The sequence below is a fragment of the Melospiza georgiana genome, chromosome 9, assembly GCF_028018845.1.
Source record: "Melospiza georgiana isolate bMelGeo1 chromosome 9, bMelGeo1.pri, whole genome shotgun sequence".
Classification (NCBI taxonomy): Eukaryota; Metazoa; Chordata; class Aves; order Passeriformes; family Passerellidae; genus Melospiza; species Melospiza georgiana.
The window spans coordinates 29,841,533-29,860,823 of record NC_080438.1 but is presented as its reverse complement, the minus strand read 5'-3'; the positions used below and the strand labels follow the sequence as shown (position 1 = coordinate 29,860,823).

The following is a 19,291-nucleotide window of genomic DNA, read 5'->3' as shown; positions in this document are numbered from 1 at the left end:
GCCCCGGCCCGCCCTGCTCTCGGCGCCGTTTCCAGCCGGCGGCGTTTGGCGGGCACACGGCGGGAACTGCGAAGCGGAGGCGGCGGGAACGGCTGCGGGATGTCGTAGGTGTCTGGGGAGCGGGCAGCGCTGCTCTCCCTCTCCGTCCGCTCTCTCTCCCCTTCCTCTGTGCTCTCTCCTCTCTCTGTGCTCTCTCCTCTCCCCCCGTCCCCTCACGGCAGCGGGTCGGTTCCCGCGGGCTCCGTGAGGGGAGCGCTTCTCCCGGCGCGCCGCGGCTCCCGAGCGCGTTCCGTGAGGGGAGAAGCGCCCTCAGAGCGGGCCCGGGAGGGAGGAGCGGCTGGCGAGGGGCGGGATTTGTTTCCCAATGGAAACAGACCGGGAAGGGCGGGCGGCGGTGGCTCCTGGAGCGGCTGGCGAGGGGCGGGATTCGTTTCCCAATGGAAACAGACCGGGAAGGGCGGGCGGCGGTGGCTCCGGAGAAAGCGCTGCTGGCGGGGCTGGCCGGGCGGCGCTGCCGCTGTGGGGGATCCTTTCTGGATTTTGCATTTCTGAGGGGTCGTGGGCGGCTCTGCTCACAGGTACCCAGCGAGGAGAAATGTCCGTAAACTAAAACACAAAGACTTTCACCTCGACATCAGGAACAACAGCTGTGCACTGAGGGTGGCAGAGCTCTGGAGCAGCTGCCCAGGGAGGCTGTGGAGTCTCCATCTCTGGAGAAGCCTGGGTGACCCTGCCTTGGCAAGGGGTTTGGACTGGATGAGCTCCAGAGATCCCTTCCAGTCCCAATTATTCTGATTCTATATCTCTACATAGCATAGATAACACCCGTGGGGCTCTGTGGGAGAGGGGGAAGAAGAAGGAGGATCACAAGATGGTTCAGTTTGGAAAGGACCCACAGTGGGTCATGCCTTGCCCATGGCACAGGCTGGCATCCAGGCAGGTCTGGAATATCTCCAGTGAGGGAGACTCCACATCTCTGAACAATCTGTTCCTGCTGTCATTATATTGCAAAAGCTCCATTACATTACATTGCAAGAGTTCCATATTGCTAGAGTTTCATACCTCCTTGATGTTTCTTTTAGGCAGCTCCTCTATGCATTGACTCTTCCTTGTCCTTGCAGCAGCCAACTGACTCCAGTTCCCACCACCCCACTCTTTTATAACACTCTTCTTATTGGCTACAGCTGTGGCCTGGTAACATGAGGCCTGCTCCTAATCCTTAATAATTGGCTCAGCTGCAACTCTTTAGGGGGTAAGATTACATTCTATACTACCTTTATTTACTTATATTCTATCCCCCCTACATGTTCCAGTGCTCAGTCACTGCACAGGAAAGAATTTCTTCCTCACAGCCAGGTGGAACTCATTTTCTGCCCGCTGCATCTTGTCCCATAGCTGGGCAAAGCCTGGTCCATCCTCTGACCCCTCCCTTGGCCACCACTAAAGGGATTGGCAAAAAAAAGCAGGTTTTGGTATGAATTTGTGAAAGTGTGGCTTCAACAGAGTTTGATGGCAAGGTTCACTCTATTGCTCCCTACACAGATGGAGCATACACAGGAAAATGGGATTAGAATCAATTCAGAATGATTTACATGGAGACCAGGGATACAAAAGGGTCACGGAGACAAGGATATGGATACAAAAGATACAGGTGCAAAAGAGTTTAGCAGCACTTAATCACTGACTGATTTAATATTTATAAAGTGATTCAACAGGATTTACTACAATTACAGCAGTGACTAAATTATAGATTCACACACACTCAGGTGCAGAGAGGTGGGAAGGAATTGCAGGCCTGTGAAGATCAGGGCATGACACCCCCATGTCCATTTCCCATCAGGCTGTATCTCTTCATTTTGTCTCCAGTGGGAATAAATCCTGCTCATTTTTCTCCTATATTTTGCAATTTATCAAGCAGTAAGTCATTAATCAAGTCATGTAAGTCTGGTGCTGCTCTTGTGTGTCTCTGCTCATTGTGAGCTTCTGGAGATGAATAAAGAAAGTTCTTTAACCTGATAAATATTAGGCACAAAATAATCACTGCAGGTTGTACAGCTGGCTGTAAACACGTGCCATCATACACTGCATGATTAACAAAATAAATTAAGCCTTGTTAGACTACTTCAGGGGTAGGAAACTCAGGTTGAACACTCTCACCACAAGTGCCCCATCTTTTTGTCTCCTTTTCTTGTTCCACTCTGGCGTTGGTTCTGCACCACAGGCAAAGTGAGCTATATATAAAAAAAACAAACCAAACTAAAAGTGGTACTCTTCATGTTTTTTCCTAAAATACTTGAGGAATTCTGCCTGCATGTATTGTTTTCTCCCCCACATTCTTCTGGAAGATCTGAGAGAGGACAGTTCAGCCAACAGGGTTTTCATGTGAGGAGCTGGGATGAATTTGGTTTTAGGGGTCTGTGCATAGAGTTGGAGCAGAAATTTTAAATTATTTTGCTTTAACTTCTCACATTATGGCATTGAAAAGACAATCAGTGAAAACAAGCCCCCAAGCAAGGCAGGCTGTTGGGTGGCACAAGGTAAGGTTGATCTCCTAAAGCTATAATCCTATTTTCCAATACAACATTCCAGCTCTTTCCAGCATTGAAGGGCTTGGAATGAGGCTCCCTCTCTGCCCCCACAGTTCAGGGTGCCTGCAGAGAGAAATCTGGGCTGTGTGCTGCTCTGTTGCTGTACACAATATTTGACAGACTTCAAAGAACGAGGCTTTCATCAGTGCACAGCTTTCCCCCAAGAAATGCTCTCAGTGTTTATAACTTAGTGGGATTTTCATGTAGTTTCTCATTTATTTCATCCCACAGCTGTGATCCTGCTCCTGATTTCCTTTGGCTTTCAGCTCCTTTTGACACCTGCCATAAAAACCTCCATCAGAACATGCCTTGGTGGAACATGCAAATGCATTGGCCCCCAGAGCATCCCTGCAGTGTGGGTGCATTAATAAATGGAATATTTCTCTGCTGCCACGAGCTGGAAGCTGTAATGGAGTTGGGATTCCTTGAGCTATATGGGCTTCTCTTTAAAAAAGAAATACATTGTAAAGAATTCCATCAAACTGTTGCAGCTTTGGCTGCCCTTTGGCCAGGATTTCAGAGGCCCTTTTAATTTAAATGTTACCTGTTTACTTGGCTTTTTAAAGACAGGATATTTCTTTTCCCCTTTTTGTAATAGAGATAGCTGTAAAACAGTTTTCATATAAGACCCTTGCCTGAGTTACAGATCAAAGATGTGTTTCATATTCTATTTTCCCAATCCTTTAATTTACAGTTTTGGAATAGCAGCATAAATTTGAAAAGGATATGTTTGGAATGAGGTCATCTAAATTCCTTACAAGGCAAAACATTCTTTTTCCAAGATGAAAACTGAACTAAGTTCTTGAAATATGATGTATATTCCAAACCTTGTTTAATTCAGTATAATATATATGTTTCTTGGGGACTGTTCTTACAAAGATTTTTTTTTTCTCATCGTTTTACATCACGCTTTAAACTATTGTTAAGATTTAGGAACGTGCTTAAAAAGTTTCAGTTGTCTCTGGGAAAAATAGTCTTAATTTATGTTGACCTTTCTTTCCTTGGAGCATTTCGCCTGCATTCAATAAAATTTTGATGACTGCTCTTTAGCAGACAGCTGTACCATATAAAGTATTATAAATATTCAGCTTTCCTCTTCCAGTGTTGCCATTAACAGCTGGGCATCCAGTTCAGAGGAGCAGATTTTGCAGAGAGAGCTTGGCATGTTCCTGAATCAGGAGAGGGAAGAAGGGAAGCAAACACTTTCTTATGGTTTGGGGACCTGTAAAGGCAGAGAGCATCTGTTCCCCTGTTAAGTCATAGCCTGCTGGCACTGAATCATGTTAAGAGCTAAAATGATGGGAAAAACTCCTTTTTTCACCTTGCCTGTACCTGTGTCTTAAATGTCTTAAACATTATTTCGACTAATGGCAAAATAATTCCAAGCCTTGCTCAGAAGGTTTGTAAATGGAAATGCTTTTGGAGGGAGGTTTGTTGTTTATAGCCTTGGAGAAAAGATAAATACTCAGCATGATTTCACTTCAGTGCCTGGATTTTATCTCTGGTATAAAATGGAGAATCAGATTTTCTTAGGCAAACAATTAATCCTCCTAAACAAGCAACATTCAGGGAATGGATTTGCTTTGGATGCCATCAGTAAATGTGAAACCAAAAAAGGAAACTGTCTTTAGCATTATCAATTACAGACCTTGCTAACAGAAATCTTTGTGTCTACGTGACCATAAAACCTGTCCTTGTTTTTCTCCTGCAGGGTTAAGAGAGCATTAAATTTGGACACTGTTAAAAAAGATAATGTAAGTATTTTTTGGTGTGTGGAGCCATCTGGGCTGTATAAATATATATGTACATATATCTGTGTGCAGAAATAAATGTGGATATAAACAATCTATTTCATTTTAGCTGCCTTTATGTTGTTACAGATTGGATGTTGTCTGGGCAAATCTTAAAGCACAAAATTACTGCTGCAAATATTAGTGTAAAATTGATTGTATTTCATTTGTCACAGAACTGCCTGGCGTTAAGTAATGTACATCTGCATGAATCACTTGAAAAATGTGCATATTGTTATTGCCACCACTATTTACCCAAGAGCTGAATGAGTTAAGATCCTTGGTGAAATCATTTATTAGAAATTAGCTCCATTATCCTGGGAAGCAAACGTTCTGCCATGTAATTGTACATGTGACAATATGGAATTATGATAATGCTGTAATCTGCATATTAGAAACTGCAAAATTGAAATGAAAACATTAAAGGCATTTTCATGTCGGGGCTGTAATTACCTCCCTCAGCTAATCTGGCATAATGAAACAATAAACCCCTAACGCTGCCATCAATTTCACTGCACTTAGCACAACCAAAATAAAATTGTACTGGTGCTGTTGTTGGTTGGGAATGCAGCCCCAGCACCTCCCAGGCACCAGCATGTCGTGACAAATGTCACTTTGTCACCTCCCACAGTGGCTCCTGTTGCAGCCAGGGGGGGTGGCAGGGTGCAAAGGAAGGGAAATTTCGGAGAGGTGCAGGGAGAAAGAGCTGGTCAGCAAATGAGCTCCCAATAAATCTCCGTGCCAAGAGATTTTTGTATGTGCAGCACATATTTGGGGGGCCTCAGTGCTGTTGAGCAGGGCAGAAATTGGGCTTTTAAAAAAATTCTGGATACTTATTATTTGAATATTTCAACAGAGGTGCAAAATATCACAGTGGCACCAAAAATAAATCATTAACAGTTTAATTAGCAGCTTAGTGTACCATTACCCAACTTGTTCTGCTCAGAATGCAGCAGTGGCTGTGATTTTGCAGCTGTTTCTTGGGCTGCAGTAGCATTTTTGTAGACATGGTCCAGCTGAAATTCCATGGAATGCTTTTCCTGCCCTACAGCCATCCCCTCCCATGAGATAAAAAGAGTTAATCCATGTTTACCTGCAGTCAAGCCCTTGTGGAGCTGAGGAAAAACCCGAGTGATAGAAAGTTTGTGGAGACTCAGGGATGGGGCTTTACACTGATTTTTAGTTCACACAATGTCTGCAATAGAGGCATGTCAAAGATTTAAATTAAGTAACTTTATAGAAGGAAAGAAGGAATAGAAAGTAGTGAACTCATGGTTTGGGTGAAATACATGATTAATCTTTGCTGTCATTCCTTCCCTGTTTTTATCAACAATTCCTCATTCCATGGATCAAAACCATGAATTTACCAGATCAGGAATGAGTATTTTTAGATTTTTGGAATCTTAGCATGGTATCATTAAAAAATTGCATAACTGGAGTAGAATTTTTCTTCCTGGAGGAGAAAATCTTACTGACAAATAAAAATTGTTCTTTTAAGTGCTGCAGGAATTTTGTTTAAAATAACCTTATCCATGTCCAGAAATGGGTGAGGTGACTGCTGTTCAAGCAGGAAAAATTGTCTGAAATATTTGGAGATTTCTCTGTTGAAAAGGAGATTTGATGACATGTTAATCCCTAAATAGACATTGCTACTTCAATTCATATTTCATTTAAAGATTATTGGAAGCATTTCTTTAACCTGCCTGAATGTGGCAAGACAGAGTGAGAATTTCCATGAGGTGAAGTTTAAATGCTGCTAGACTGGAACAAGAGTATAAATGAGAGGTGTGAAAATATTTAAGGTATTTGAGACTAAAACAAGGCAGAGGCAAGTGGGCAGCATTAAAATCTTTTAAAATCTGCTACAAGTCCCACTACTGATGACCAACAGCAGCACTTGGGGGTTGTGAAGTGAGGGTTTGGGTTGTTTTTTTTAATTTCTGTACATGGAATGTGCAGAAAATCCCAGTTTCTCATCCTTGCAATTCAGCATCCATGCTAGAGTGTGTCCCAGATAATCCCAGTTTGATTCCAGCACTGCAGACTTGTTCTTCTGAAAACTTCTCTGCCCAAATCCTTCAACATCATTCAATTCAATTCCTCTTATATCATTGGACATATTGAAACCCTGAACCACAGACAAAATTTTGGATTTAAGGGATTCACTTTGGATGTTTTCAATTAAAAAAAATTAAATTAAAAAATTATTAGAAATAATTTTTGATACAATTAAAATCTAAAAATATTTGTGTCTTAAATTCTCATTACTGGAATAAAAATAATAACTTGGTTTGGCTGCTTTAAAAAAACCTCAGACATTGAGGTGATCACGCCAGAATAACTAAATCATTGGGGAAAAAATTTAAATATATAAAGAAAAAAATAGTTTTTTTCTTTATGGAACCTGGCAGACAAAGTGTTTGAAAGGATTTTTTATTTTTTAGAGTCACACTAATTTTATTGAGAGGAGAGAGTGATGGAGAAGCTTGATGAGCACCAAGTCAGCCCAGCACAACTTTTAACAGGGGCTTTCCATAATGGGAATACATAAAGCCAGCAATTAGGGAACAAAAAAAAAAAAAAAAGGTTCAGAGAGGTTTTGTCAATACTCATCTGGAATTTTTTTGCATTTTTCTCTGTTTCAGGCACCTGAGGCAACCCCCCTGAGGGCCAAAAGGAGCAGCCTGAGCTTCTACTCCCCCACCACGGGCACGTGCCAGCTGAGCCTCTGCTCCTCTCCCTGCAGTGAGCGGGCACAGGGTGAGCTGGGCACTCCCTGTGTGTCACTGCAGCCTTTTCCTGCTTCCTCCTGCATTCAGGAGCTTCTCTCCCTTCTGCTTTTCCCTCTCAAAGAATCTCTTCTGGAAAAGACAAAGTTGGGACTCAAAGCTTCAATTTTTGCACTGTGAATCTTGGGGGTGTTTATAAAACTGAGTGAGACAATTTTTAATTTGCATAACACTGAATGTTATCAGCTCTCAGAAAACACACCTTTGTAAGATTATCATGATATTATTTCCAGTTCACTTTAGGATAAATGTTCACTTTGTTCCACAGTCACAGCTTTTGACTCTGACTGCTCAAGAAGCAGATTTTCAGTAGACTGAGCTGCTTTTATGGCTGTGTAAAAATATTGTAAAAATATTATAAAAATATTGTGGATGTGGCCTCTCTAAGTATTGAGGAACCTCAGGTCACCCAGTGTAACATTTTATTTTGAAAAGAAGAATACAGAGGGACCTTTTGTCATCTTTCCCTATAGAGCTTTCATTTCCTTGCAGTACAAGGAAGTAAGAACCTTAATATCTAGAAAAGATGGTTAAGTCTTAATAATAATATTAATATTAATATTATTAATAATAATATTAGTAGTAGTAGTAATAATGATAATAATAATAATAATAGTAGTAGTAGTAGTAGTAGTCCATCACTTCTGCTGTTAGCAAATTCCTTGTCAATTATTTTAGTCATTAAGAAAAAATCAGGTTTTGAATTCGTCTGGCTTTAATTTTCAGCCATTGGTCCTTGTTGGGTTGCAGAATTTTTACTCCCCAGAGGTTTTGGAATTTATGTACAGTAATTGAGGCCTCACCTACATTTATGAATTATGTTGAGTAAAAATATTCTGAGCAAGGTGGAACAGCCACTGTTGGAAATTTATCTGGGTGCCTGCAGATTTTAGCTGTTGTACCACATCCTCTCCTGATGCATCTGCAAAGTGGAGCTTCCCTCCAGGATTTTAGATTTTATCCTAATTCTTTGTCCTGCTGCCATTCTTCTTTTTTTTTTTTTTTTTTCCTACAAGATGGTGTATAATTATTAAATCCCAGGTTCCAGGCTGTCCATTTAAACCCACAATTTCTGCTCTCCTTCTAAAATCCCACAGTACCCAAAGTATGACCTGTGTGATAATTGATGACTGATTTAAGTCCAAGTTCTATTGACTACTCAGATTTAAAATGAATTTTTTGAGGGTCTTAACTTTTAGCTACTGTATTAAAGCTTAAACTTTTATAGCACTTTGTCATCCTGAAGTGTTTCTAAATGTTTTACAAAATATTAAAATTAAAAGTTAATTTATCCTTGAGTGCTGAGACTTGGATGTAATAATTTAGATCTAACTAGAAGAAATCAAAGTGTTGAATGCTGAGTGTGGTCTCTTTTTTTCAGTCAGATGGCAGGAAGGAGATTTATTACAGTGAAATGTGGAAAGCTCCTCATTCCACAGGTCTGTCTGGGATCTGTACATTTGTTAAACTCATGGTAAATTCCAAACCTTTCACTTAAAGGTGAATTTACAGAATCCCCACGTTTTGTGATGCCTTCAGCTTCAGCCACAATTAAATCATTTCTGATAGTCAGATGTGACTTTTTTATTGCTGGAACAAGTATTGATAGACAAGCTAAAATTTTAATCTGGTTTTGTTCTGGTCTGATTCCTGTGGGAATTGGATAAATCATGTAAATTCAGAGTATCTATTGTGGTCAGAGGTCACATTTATCCTGCCCCATCCCTCACATGCCAGACTGGAATATTGTATTGTCAGTAGAGCACATTTGGAGCCTTTGGAAGCAATTCCCAGAATCTTTGTGGGTGTTTAGGAAATGAACTTGGGGCCAGGCAGCTTTTATGAAGGGAAATGGGAATTCCATGGCTCAGTCATTCCAGCATTTTCAGGATAATGCTGGATGTTAATCTGCAGTTAATGGGATAAAAAGCTCCTGGAAGAGCACTGTAAATATCTGCCAGGATGATTCCAGCTTCCAGGTGTTAATGCTGTAATCCCAAGGTTTCCAGAAACTGAGGAGAGCTCAAATTCCAAAAGTGTAAATTATAAATAATTTAGTGCGGTTCGTTCCAAATCCTGCTTTCCAAGTGAGCTTGGAGGTTTTTCCTCTTCTCAAAAGATCACTCAGCACTCAAGGTTCACACCAACTCCTCCTTCAGGTGCTGCAAATACCCCACATCTGATTTTTATCCTAAATGTTTCTCTTTTTCCGAGGAGGTGGGAACGAGCAGAGCGAACCCAGGAGCGGATTATCCAGGAGAGGGCAGCCTCAAACAGAGCACGATGTGTAAGTGCATTCGGTTTGGAGTTTGTTATGGCTGCAGGGCTCTGATTGCTTCTCATTTTCACCACCAGGCAATGACTGTGATGTTTATTCACCTAAATATTATGTTTGAAGTTGTAGCTCTTTATTTTCATTATTGCAATAACTCACAATTTGTTTCCTGGGGTTTTTGCCTCTGCTGGATGTTTTCCCACGTCCTTAGGCTGAAATTCCTTCAGTGTGGGATAATGTCTTCCAAGTGATGGAGCTGGACAGATTGCTGGGATGACATTTAAACAGTGGAAAATAAAATATTGACATTATACCGCTGTAAAACTGTAAATTGATTAATTGGGGGGTTCTTTTGTGATTCAGTGAATCCCTTGGTCAACACATCCAGCCTCATCTCTTAGTGACAGGAACCCGGAATTACACAACAATTGGAGTAATTAGAGGCCTCATTGGTATGGAAATGTTTGCATTCAATAATTCAGAATGTTTTTAAAAGCTTTGCAGGAGACCAGCAGTAACATTCAAATAAAAACATGTCTAAACCAACACCCACACTTGATGTTCCTGTGACTTCCACACACTTAATTTTACAGATGGAAAATACATTGTCCAGTACACTGATACAAATCCTCACAGCTGAACTGATCCAGCCCCATTCCAATGAGAAAAACCTCTGAGAAACATTGCAAACATGGATTTTCAGTGAGTGGGGACGTGGATAATTGGAATTGTTTCACCTTTTTTACACAGGTTCCTGCAACTGCACTCCCAAGTGAGAAATTCCTTGCCCAGAATTCTGAAACTAAGAGCAAATCTGACAAGCCTGAAGGTCTGGTTTACACTGATTTGTCTTTTAAACTACTTCTAATACAGGATTTGAAAGCAAAATTAGGATTTTATATGCAACATTTGATCTTTGAAGGGGTAGGGAAACAAATAAAAGACTTGAAACCAGGCAAGCTGGACTTGGAAATCCAGAAAATGCAAACAAACTCAAAAACTTACTGGATTTTTTTAAACTAGAAGAGTTGCTTTTCCATGTCCTCAGTTTTTAATTTGTACAGAAATAGAACCAATATGAAGTAGTTCTCAATTATTATTTATAACTCAAAATATGAATTAACTGCATAGATTTTTATGTCTTTGAGGATTAAAGATCCTTTTGTGTTGAAGTGATTGTACCATTTAATTTAGCACTAAAGTATCATTATTTAATAGTCCAGTACATGTTCAAATGCAAATCACTGCTCTCTTTTTTTCCCATTTTGTTTCCTGACTAAATTTGGCACAAGGTTCATTGCTGTGCATCAATAGCTGAGAAATAATTCAGTGTATTCAGAGGACTGTGTTGATTTATTTCATGTGAGCAAGGTTTTATTTAAAAAATAAAAACCAAACAATGATACTAATTGAAAAATATTTAAATTGCAGTGTTTATTGAGAAAATGAGGAATTTCGAGCTTATGAACAATTTCCAAATTGGTTTTGGTATGTTGTAGATAAGGAGTAGATATTGGGAATGGGATTTAACGCTGATTTTAATTGTTGTTTTCCAGGCTTTGGAGGGCAGTAGAGAGCTGGAAAACATCCTCGGAGTCTCCCACTCGTCCTGTGACCTGAGTGCTGAACTGCAGAAAACCCAAGAGCTGGGTGAGGAGAGTTCAGCACATTTATTTATCCCCCTGGAACATTTACAGGGATCACTCCAGATGTTCCCTTTGGTACTGCCCAGCACTCAGGAAAAATGCACTTCAGGTGTCCCCTGCATCCAGCAGGGACATAAAAGCCAGGCAGGCTGGGGAGGGCAAGCCTGGAAAAGCAACACCTTTACTTATGGAAATGCTCAGTAAATAGTGAGATACTTAGTGGGTACTTAGGTGGGGATTAGGCTGAACGTTTGCACTTGGATTGCTTGGCCTTTCTTCTCCCCTTCCGAGGAAGTTGGTTTGTTTGTTTGTTTGCCTGTCAGCAGGATTAGGCTGAATATAAATTTCCAGGCTTTAAAAATCTCTATTCATGTGTCCTGAGATGATGGACATTCCAGATGCTTGTTGTGTTGGGATCAGGGCACTCCACAGCTGCCACATCTGAAATGCTTTTCCAAAGGAGCCCAGAAAGCAAACCTGGAGAGCCTGGATGCTGCTTTTTGCAGCTGGGAACAGGTGGGCAGTAAAGCCACAGGTACCAGAGAAAATTTCTCCCCAACCAGTGGAATGGATGCATCACATGCTGGTCTTTCAATCACCATTTTTTCTCTAACTCATATTCCAAACTCATTCCATTTTCCCCCTGCTGTAGTGCCAGATCCTTTCCGAGCCGCCATGGAGTTACCTGGGCACAGTCTGGGTTCCATCGGGGTGGGACAGACAGACAGACAGCCCAAACGACAGCTCAGACCTCTTATTGCCACTCCTGTGTCCACTCTTTCCCTCAGCTCCTTGGGAAGGAAGCATCCTTCCCCCATCTCTGAATTAGGAACCATGGCAGCACTAGAAGGTAAAAAAAATTGGAACAAAATGTGAGATGAGGCTTGGAAGCAAAACTTGTCAGAATTCTCTGAATTTTGAAATTTTTTGTTAATTTTTTTGAGCACAGTTACATAGGCAAGAGGGTTTTTTTCCTTGAAATGCTTTGAAAGTGAATGAGGCAGCAGAGGTATTATTTTCTTTGAAAGCTCTGGGGCAACATTTGTTGATTTTGGATTTATTTCTTCACTAGTGAGTCAAGCAGAAAAACTGCAGCTGTTGAAAGCAAACTATGGAAAAGTCCCTGCCCGAGGTAAGGAACTCTTCATAACTCTGTGTAACAGATGTTTTGATTCCTTTGCCTTGATTTCTTTTCAGTCCTTTTCACTTGCAATGAGTTGGGAAACCTTTAGGATATGAAAACAATGATAATCAAATGTGTTTCTTCTGAATGGTCTGCAAATGTAAATTGAATATTTGCTGCTATTTTCATTGTGTTGGGTATTGCCCCATGAGACTGTGCAGGAGAAGGAATCATTCATGGCCTTACACTTGTGGCATGGTCCAGAAGATTTCCCATACCAATTTTCCTTGTTCTTCCTCATCCTCCTCCCTCCCACTGTGCTTTCAGTGTCACAATCTTGCAGCAAAACCTTTTTCACTTTGTGTATTTTGTGGGGCGTTTCACCCACTCCAGGGGGCTGTGAAATCCCAGCTCTGGGGTTTGTTCATGACCAGTGCTGTGGAAATATTGGAAGCTGGTGGTGTTTCATCCCCAGCTGCTTTGGTGCCCTGGCAGGAGGGAAGGGGACACACACAGGACACTTTAATTCCCTCACACTCAGTAAAACCAACAACCTCCCCCAGGGATATTCTGATATTTCTGTCACCTTCCCATTTTCCATCTGAAAGCAAAGCAAACCCAGAACAGGAGCAGTGGTGGCATCTCTGCTGTGGGGAATTCTCTTAAAGGACAGAAAATTGATCAAGCTTGGGTTTGCTGGGCTGCAGCAGATTAGCTGCAGGTGGAAAGGAGTGCCAGCCCTTGGGAGGGAATGGGGCTGATCTGAGCAGTGTGCAGGTGCTGATTTACAGCTCCCTGTGTGCTCCTGCTGCAGCCAGGGCTGCCAGTGCTGGGAGCCCTCTCTGCTGCTGCCTTTGTGCTCCTTGCTGCTCACCACACACTCTGCAGCCCCAGCTCTGCTCCAGAAAGCAGCCCCGAGCCCCAAAGGCTGCTTAGGTGAGACATTTTGTGAAGGTAGGGTGGAAAAGACAATTCTGAGTTCAAGCTGAGCGATTTTGATGAAGTTCCAATGTCACTTTTGCTTTCACAAAGAAGAAATTCAATTTTGCAGTCTTGAAAACGCAGTAGCAGGAGAGGCAGAGAAGTTTGTGATCAAAGAGGAGCATCTGTAGATGTTTTTCTTTGCCTTTTAGTTTCAGATGTGGGTTTTTCATAATTATTTTTAATTAGTTATGGCAAGGCTAAAAACTTATGACTGTTCTGTGGCTTGGGCCAGATAGAATGTCACATTATCATCACATGGTGAGGCATGAAATTTATTTACTTTACATAAACGACCTCCTCTTAAAACAACTTCATAGAGAACATTCCTGCCTCAATGGGCAGCCTTGTGCAGAGCTCACTTTATCATTTTGGGTGACCAGCATGGAAAAAGGGCATCATTGTTTGCCCATGACTCGAATTTACAGTAAACAAAATGTTTTTGAACAAAAAGTAAGCAAATTGTAAAACAGCTGCCAAGAGATGAATCGAGTCGGTGTCTGGGAGTCCAGAATGTGCTGAGAGTGGATGTGCAGGTTGGCATGGGCACATTTTGAAGGAAAATTTTTTAGGTTTGGAGATTCCAGGAGTGAAGGTCCTAAAAGGGGAAGCTGCTCCAGCTGGCTGTGACAAAGGACAGGGGCACTTTGCTCCCCAAACCCCTGGCACAAACCATGGCTGCTGCCCATGAGAGTGCTCCAGAGATCAAATACTTGCAGTGCTGAGGAAAACTCTGGCCAGGCTGTGATGAAATAAAAACACTTCCTTTGCTGTGGGGCTGCTCATCCTGCTGAGCCCAGGGGCAAATCTGATCCTCCCTGAGTTCTGAGCATTCCCAGCTTTCATGCTGGGTGAACACAAGGGGCTGAGGTTTGGCTCCTGGCACAGTAGGGGTGGCGTTCCAGGAGACTGATCAGGGTTAACTGCATGGAATTTATTCCTGCCCCTTGAAATCACTGATGAAAGCAAAGCTGAGAAATCAGGGACCAAAACTCCTGAGTTACCACCTGCCAGTCCAGTTCTGGAAACTGCATTTATTTTAAAGCATAAATCCCATTTCACAAACACTGCAAAATAGAAACACATCCTTAACAATCAGAGCTCCTCCTTAAACCAGATAAAAAGGTAAAAATACAGAATTCCACCCTTTATCCCATTTGGTGTCAGTTTGAGTGCAGAATTGGGGTGTCCTAAGACTGAACCACTTGGCTCTGATGGTTGTTGGGTGTTTATTTTCACATCATTCTCCAATCAAGTGTAACAGATTTGTTGATCTTTAGATGTACTTGGGTGTCTGTCCCACCTTTCCTTCCTCCTCCTTGGAGATCTCTGAGGAAAAGGAGCTGGGGGAGCCCCCACTGCTCCCTCCCAGCAGGATTTGGGGCTCTGGGGCTGTACCCACCCCTGAATTTCCAAACTGGGCGAGTCTGGGCTGTGGGCCCAGCAGCAGGAGGAGTTTGGGGATGGAAGGGAGGAAGGAGAGGGGGCAGCTCCAGGCTCTGCAGTGATGGAGCACCCTGGGCTATGCAGATGAAATATTAAGCCATTAACTGCAGTGGCAGATCCAGAAATGCACATGAGACATATGACTGGAGGCCCCAGACAAGTACACAGAGAACTGTCAACCTGCATTTTAGATTTAGGTGTCAGCCCCATTTATTCCCAGATTTCACCCTTGTTTTTACACTCTATTTTCCTACGTGCCTTTCTAAAGATGCAACAGCTATGAATTTTTAATTCTGGTGGATCTAGTTTAGAGTATTAAGCTTAATGAAAAATTCAAAAGAATTGTAGTTCTTCCAACATCTAGCAACTCCTACATGAGAATAAATACTGCTTTCTCCCATGAATATAATTATTTTAAATAAAAAAGAAAAGAAACATTAGTTTGGACTCACTTAGTAGCAATTATATGTTTAAGAGGTGTAAATAACTTGCTATCCAGACATTACAAATATCCAGGTGCTCTGTATGTGCTGATGACAACAAAATTGAAAAGAAAGACTGTAATAATTCTGACTGGTTTTCTCTGCAGAAGATATTGATTATTTGTGTGTGGTGAGAGATTTGGAAAATTCAATTAAAGGAGTTGTGCAAAGGTTTCATAAATTTCCCCGGTACAGCGTGTACACAGACATTGCTGCGTATTAAATCAATGCAGCACTTCACAATATATTTTCTTTGAAACATAAAAATAAATAACATTTAAACAGTTCTGCTTACTACAGAAACAAATTTTATTTTCTGTGAAGCATTTAGTCATGTGCTATCACTGACTCATACACATTTGCCAGCTGTAACAAATTTTATAGACGTTTTCTCCAGAGACATAGCTCATGTACTATGAATTTTTAAATGAGCAAATGGTGAAGAAGGGATGTCAGCAATATAAAAATTGATCAGTTAAAAGATAAAAGCATAAGTAAAGAGATTTGTATGGTAGTCTTAATAGGTTTTATTAAATAAAAATACTATAAAAAGACAGTAATGAATAGACTGAAGGTTTTAACTGTGGTTGAGGTGGAGAAAAATTATTCTGGCACATTTAGTAGAAGATTGGTTTTATATCACCCGACAGGTGAACATTTTTTTTCTCTCTGCTTTTTAGATCTGTAAATGTTTTAAAGCAGGCCAAGTTGGGAGATGATGATGGGGGAACTTGGAGGGGAAAGGGAACTTGGGGGACTGAGCCCTTTCAGTGCCTGTGTGGTCCAAGGGCAGCTCCGGGTTGGGCTGTGAGCCCGGGGGCAGTGCTGGAGTCACTCCCTGGCAGTGTGAGATCCATGGGGTCACAGCTGGGGAGAGCTGAGGGGGCCCTGCCCCAGCAGCCCCCTGCCCAGCTGGGTTTGTGTGCAGCTGAGGGGCTCAGGCTGCTGGAAATGCCCTTTGTGTGTTCAGTGTCCTGAATTCTGCCTCAGACAGCCCAGAGCCAGCAGCCCTGGGGTGCTCCAGCAGAGCTGCTCATCTCTGCAGGGACATGTGGCACCCACAGGCACCTGCCCCAGAGCCTTCCCCACGTGTTCCCATTCCCTGAGTTCCTCCTGCCCTTGCACACTGTCCTGTGCCTGTCCCAGGCACTGCTCACCCTCACCCAGCCCAGCCCCACGTGTGGGTGGCTCTGGGGTGGCTCTGGGTGACCCAGGGATGGTTGTGGGTGACCCAGGGATGGCTGTGGGTGATCCAGGGATGGTTGTGGGTGACCCAGGGATAGCTCTGGGTTATCCAGGGATGGGCTGTGAGTGATCCAGGGGTGGCTGTGAGTGATCCAGAGGTGGCTGTGAGTGATCCAGGGGTGGCTGTGAGTGATCCAGGGATGGGCTGTGAGTGATCCAGGTGTGACTGTGGGTGATCCAGGGGTGGCTCTGGGTGACCCAGGGATGGCTGTGAGTGATCCAGGGGTGGCTCTGGGTGACCCAGGGATGGCTGTGAGTGATCCAGGGGTGGCTCTGGGTGACCCAGGGATGGCTGTGAGTGATCCAGGGGTGGCTCTGGGTGACCCAGGGATGGCTGTGGGTGGTCCAGGGATGGCTGTGAGTGATCCAGGGGTGGCTGTGAGTGATCCAGGGATGGCTGTGGGTGATCCAGGGGTGGCTGTGAGTGATCCAGGGGTGGCACTGGGTGATCCAGGGGTGGCTGTGAGTGATCCAGGGGTGGCTGTGAGTGATCCAGGGATGGCTGTGAGTGATCCAGGGATGGCTGTGGGTGACCCAGGCGTGGCCCTGGGTGATCCAGGCGTAGCTCTGGGTGATCCAGGGGTGGGAGTTCTCCTGCTGCAGTCCCTGACTGGGCTCTGCTGGCACAGCCCTTGGGGATTCTTACTTATTCTTTTATTACTGACAGCAAAAGGCAGCACCAGCTTCTCGTCCTGGTAGCACATTCAGTTCTGCTTTGCCATCACTGCCAGTGATGGATCACAGGTGCAGCCACTCAGCAGGACAAGGTCTGAAATCCCTGCTGAGACACCATGGGTGAAGAAAAAAGGGTGCTGGGTTCTTGAACCACCACAGCAACTCATTTAACTCGTGTGTGAGGCAGGATTTGCACAAATTCTGCCATCACACCACTGTTGTCTATCACACACTACATTTCTGTGTTTGCCTTGTTCACAGAGCACATCCAGGCTGGCAGTGCTGCATTCTTCACCTCATTCCTGGACAGAAGGAAGGAGCCCCTGGGGCTGCTCCCAGTCACACCCAGCACCGAGGCACAGCCAGAGTGACCAGGACCAAGGTACTCCTTGTAACCATGTGCAGAGAGCTCTGGGATGTCCTGCAGGCTGTCCTGAGGGGGATCAGGTGTTCTCTGCCGTGGGATTTGTTCCTGGTTTGTTGAACACTGCAGCAAAGAGCTTTTCTAGAAGCTCTGCTCCCCCAGTGAAACATCCTGTGCTGTTTGTCCTCAACTTGTTGCTGCTTTGGCTCCTTGTCCTTGTTCCTTAGAACATCCCCAAGTGTCCTGCAGCTCCAGGCAGAGGGGCTGGTGCCCTGCCTTGCCTGATGCTCTGTGTGTGTTTTACTGGACACCACATCCTTAACTCCAAGCAGATCCCATGCACGATGATGCTGCTGTCTAATTGCTATTTATTTTAGTCATTCCTCATCTCCCCACAGGCATTATGTGAAAAATGCATTCCACATCAACCCAAACTTCTCCATCTGCTGGACTGGACTTAAAAGGAGCGAAGAGCTGAGTGTAAACCAATCTCCCCAGCAAATCCCAGCTGGGGAGAGCTCGCTGTGCTGGGCAGGTGCACGTCCAGATAACATTTCTGGCATCTATTTCAACTTAACAATGTGCACAAGCAGATAATCTCAATGTAAATAATCCACCCCGGGTGCTGTGCAGCCCTGTGCCCTGGGGCTGCTGCTCTGGGCTCTGAGGGCTCCTCCAGCACTGCCTGGGCTCTGGGCTGGGGGAGCTCTGCAGTGCCAGCAATTCATTATTGCCACCCTGGGTGGGTTTTAGTTGTTTGCAAACATTTCCCTGCTGGTGCTGCCATGGCTGGGGACAGATCTGTCACCCACACGAGGCTTCCTGTAAAGTCAGCCCCAGCCCCAGGGTGAAAAGGCCTCAGCCTCTGACCCAGCATTAACACAGGGCTCTGGTAACCTTTGCTTTTAGGTCAACATTTGAGTTTAGCTTTGGCATTTAATGCTGTTTTACATAAACCAACCTTTTTTATACACCAACTGCTTTTCTCTTTCCTTCTCCTCAGCCTCACCCCTCCAGCCAAGCGAATCCCCTGCCTCTCAAATCCTTGCAATTAGGCTGAAAAAGTGCAGTAAAACTATTTATTCTTATTAAAGTCCAGCATAAACACAAACACTTGAATGTCCTTTCTACCACTGCAAAGTCCCATCCTCAAATAAACTGATTTTTACAAGTAAAATTCTGAGCACCAGCAAGATAAAGGTGTTCAGGGTGTGGCTGAGCACGCACACGCTCAAGTTTGGGAGTTTTCAATTGATAAAAATGATTTTGCACTTTGCCTGTGCAGTGTGACTGGGAAGAAGGTTAGGAAGGGTTTGAGGGAGTTGTGGCAGCTGTTCTCATTTCCCTGCTCTGCCAGGCTTTCAGCTGGGGGTGTTTTTGTGTGTGAGATGCCCCAGCCCTGCCTTTGCAGGCTTTGACCCAGCCAGAGTTTCTATAACCTCTGGAGCTGAAAATGAAATAATTATTGATCTGAGAAGAGTCTGGAACCAACTGTGCTGGTCTGAATCGAGCTGTTCTGGGCAGCCCTGGAAGAAGAGCATCAAACTGTTCAGGAGCCAAGAGCAAAGCAGCAGCGAGGCACAGCAGGACTGCCCGTGGCAGGAATTAAATGGGGCACGTCCAGGGGATGGGAGCTGCACAGCAGAGCAGGAGAGCCCCCCACGCACAGCCCGGCCTCGGAGCCCTCCGTGCCTCTGACCTCCTGCCGTGCCAGCCTTTGCCTCCCAAGCAGCTGGGGCTGTTAAGAACCATTTCCAGTTCCACACAAGGTGGATCGGGTGACTCTCACTTTATCGCCCCCCGAGGCCACCTCAAGGACAAAGGAAAGGGATACACCCAAAACTAATGTTTGGCTATGGGGAGGATGGCCTGGGCTCTGCCGGGGCT

General features: G+C 43.9%; 1 protein-coding gene across 2 annotated transcripts; it reads left to right on the top strand.

Annotated features, from left to right (window-relative positions):
- Nucleotides 1-41: 41 nt before the first annotated feature.
- On the top strand, nucleotides 42-18,675 carry ITGB3BP (integrin subunit beta 3 binding protein). 2 transcript variants are annotated; one of them, XM_058030002.1, is made up of 9 exons: nucleotides 42-104; nucleotides 4,300-4,342; nucleotides 7,024-7,138; nucleotides 9,385-9,454; nucleotides 10,193-10,271; nucleotides 10,999-11,092; nucleotides 12,161-12,220; nucleotides 17,302-17,422; nucleotides 17,803-18,675. In XM_058030002.1, the coding sequence occupies exons 1-8, from the start codon at nucleotides 100-102 to the stop codon at nucleotides 17,409-17,411; spliced, it is 576 nt and encodes a 191-aa protein (XP_057885985.1). In that variant the 5' UTR covers nucleotides 42-99; the 3' UTR covers nucleotides 17,412-17,422; nucleotides 17,803-18,675. The 2 variants fall into 2 exon arrangements, with proteins under 2 accessions (XP_057885985.1, XP_057885984.1); XM_058030001.1 differs by having other exon boundaries at nucleotides 9,382-9,454.
- The last annotated feature ends 616 nt before the right edge of the window (nucleotides 18,676-19,291 follow it).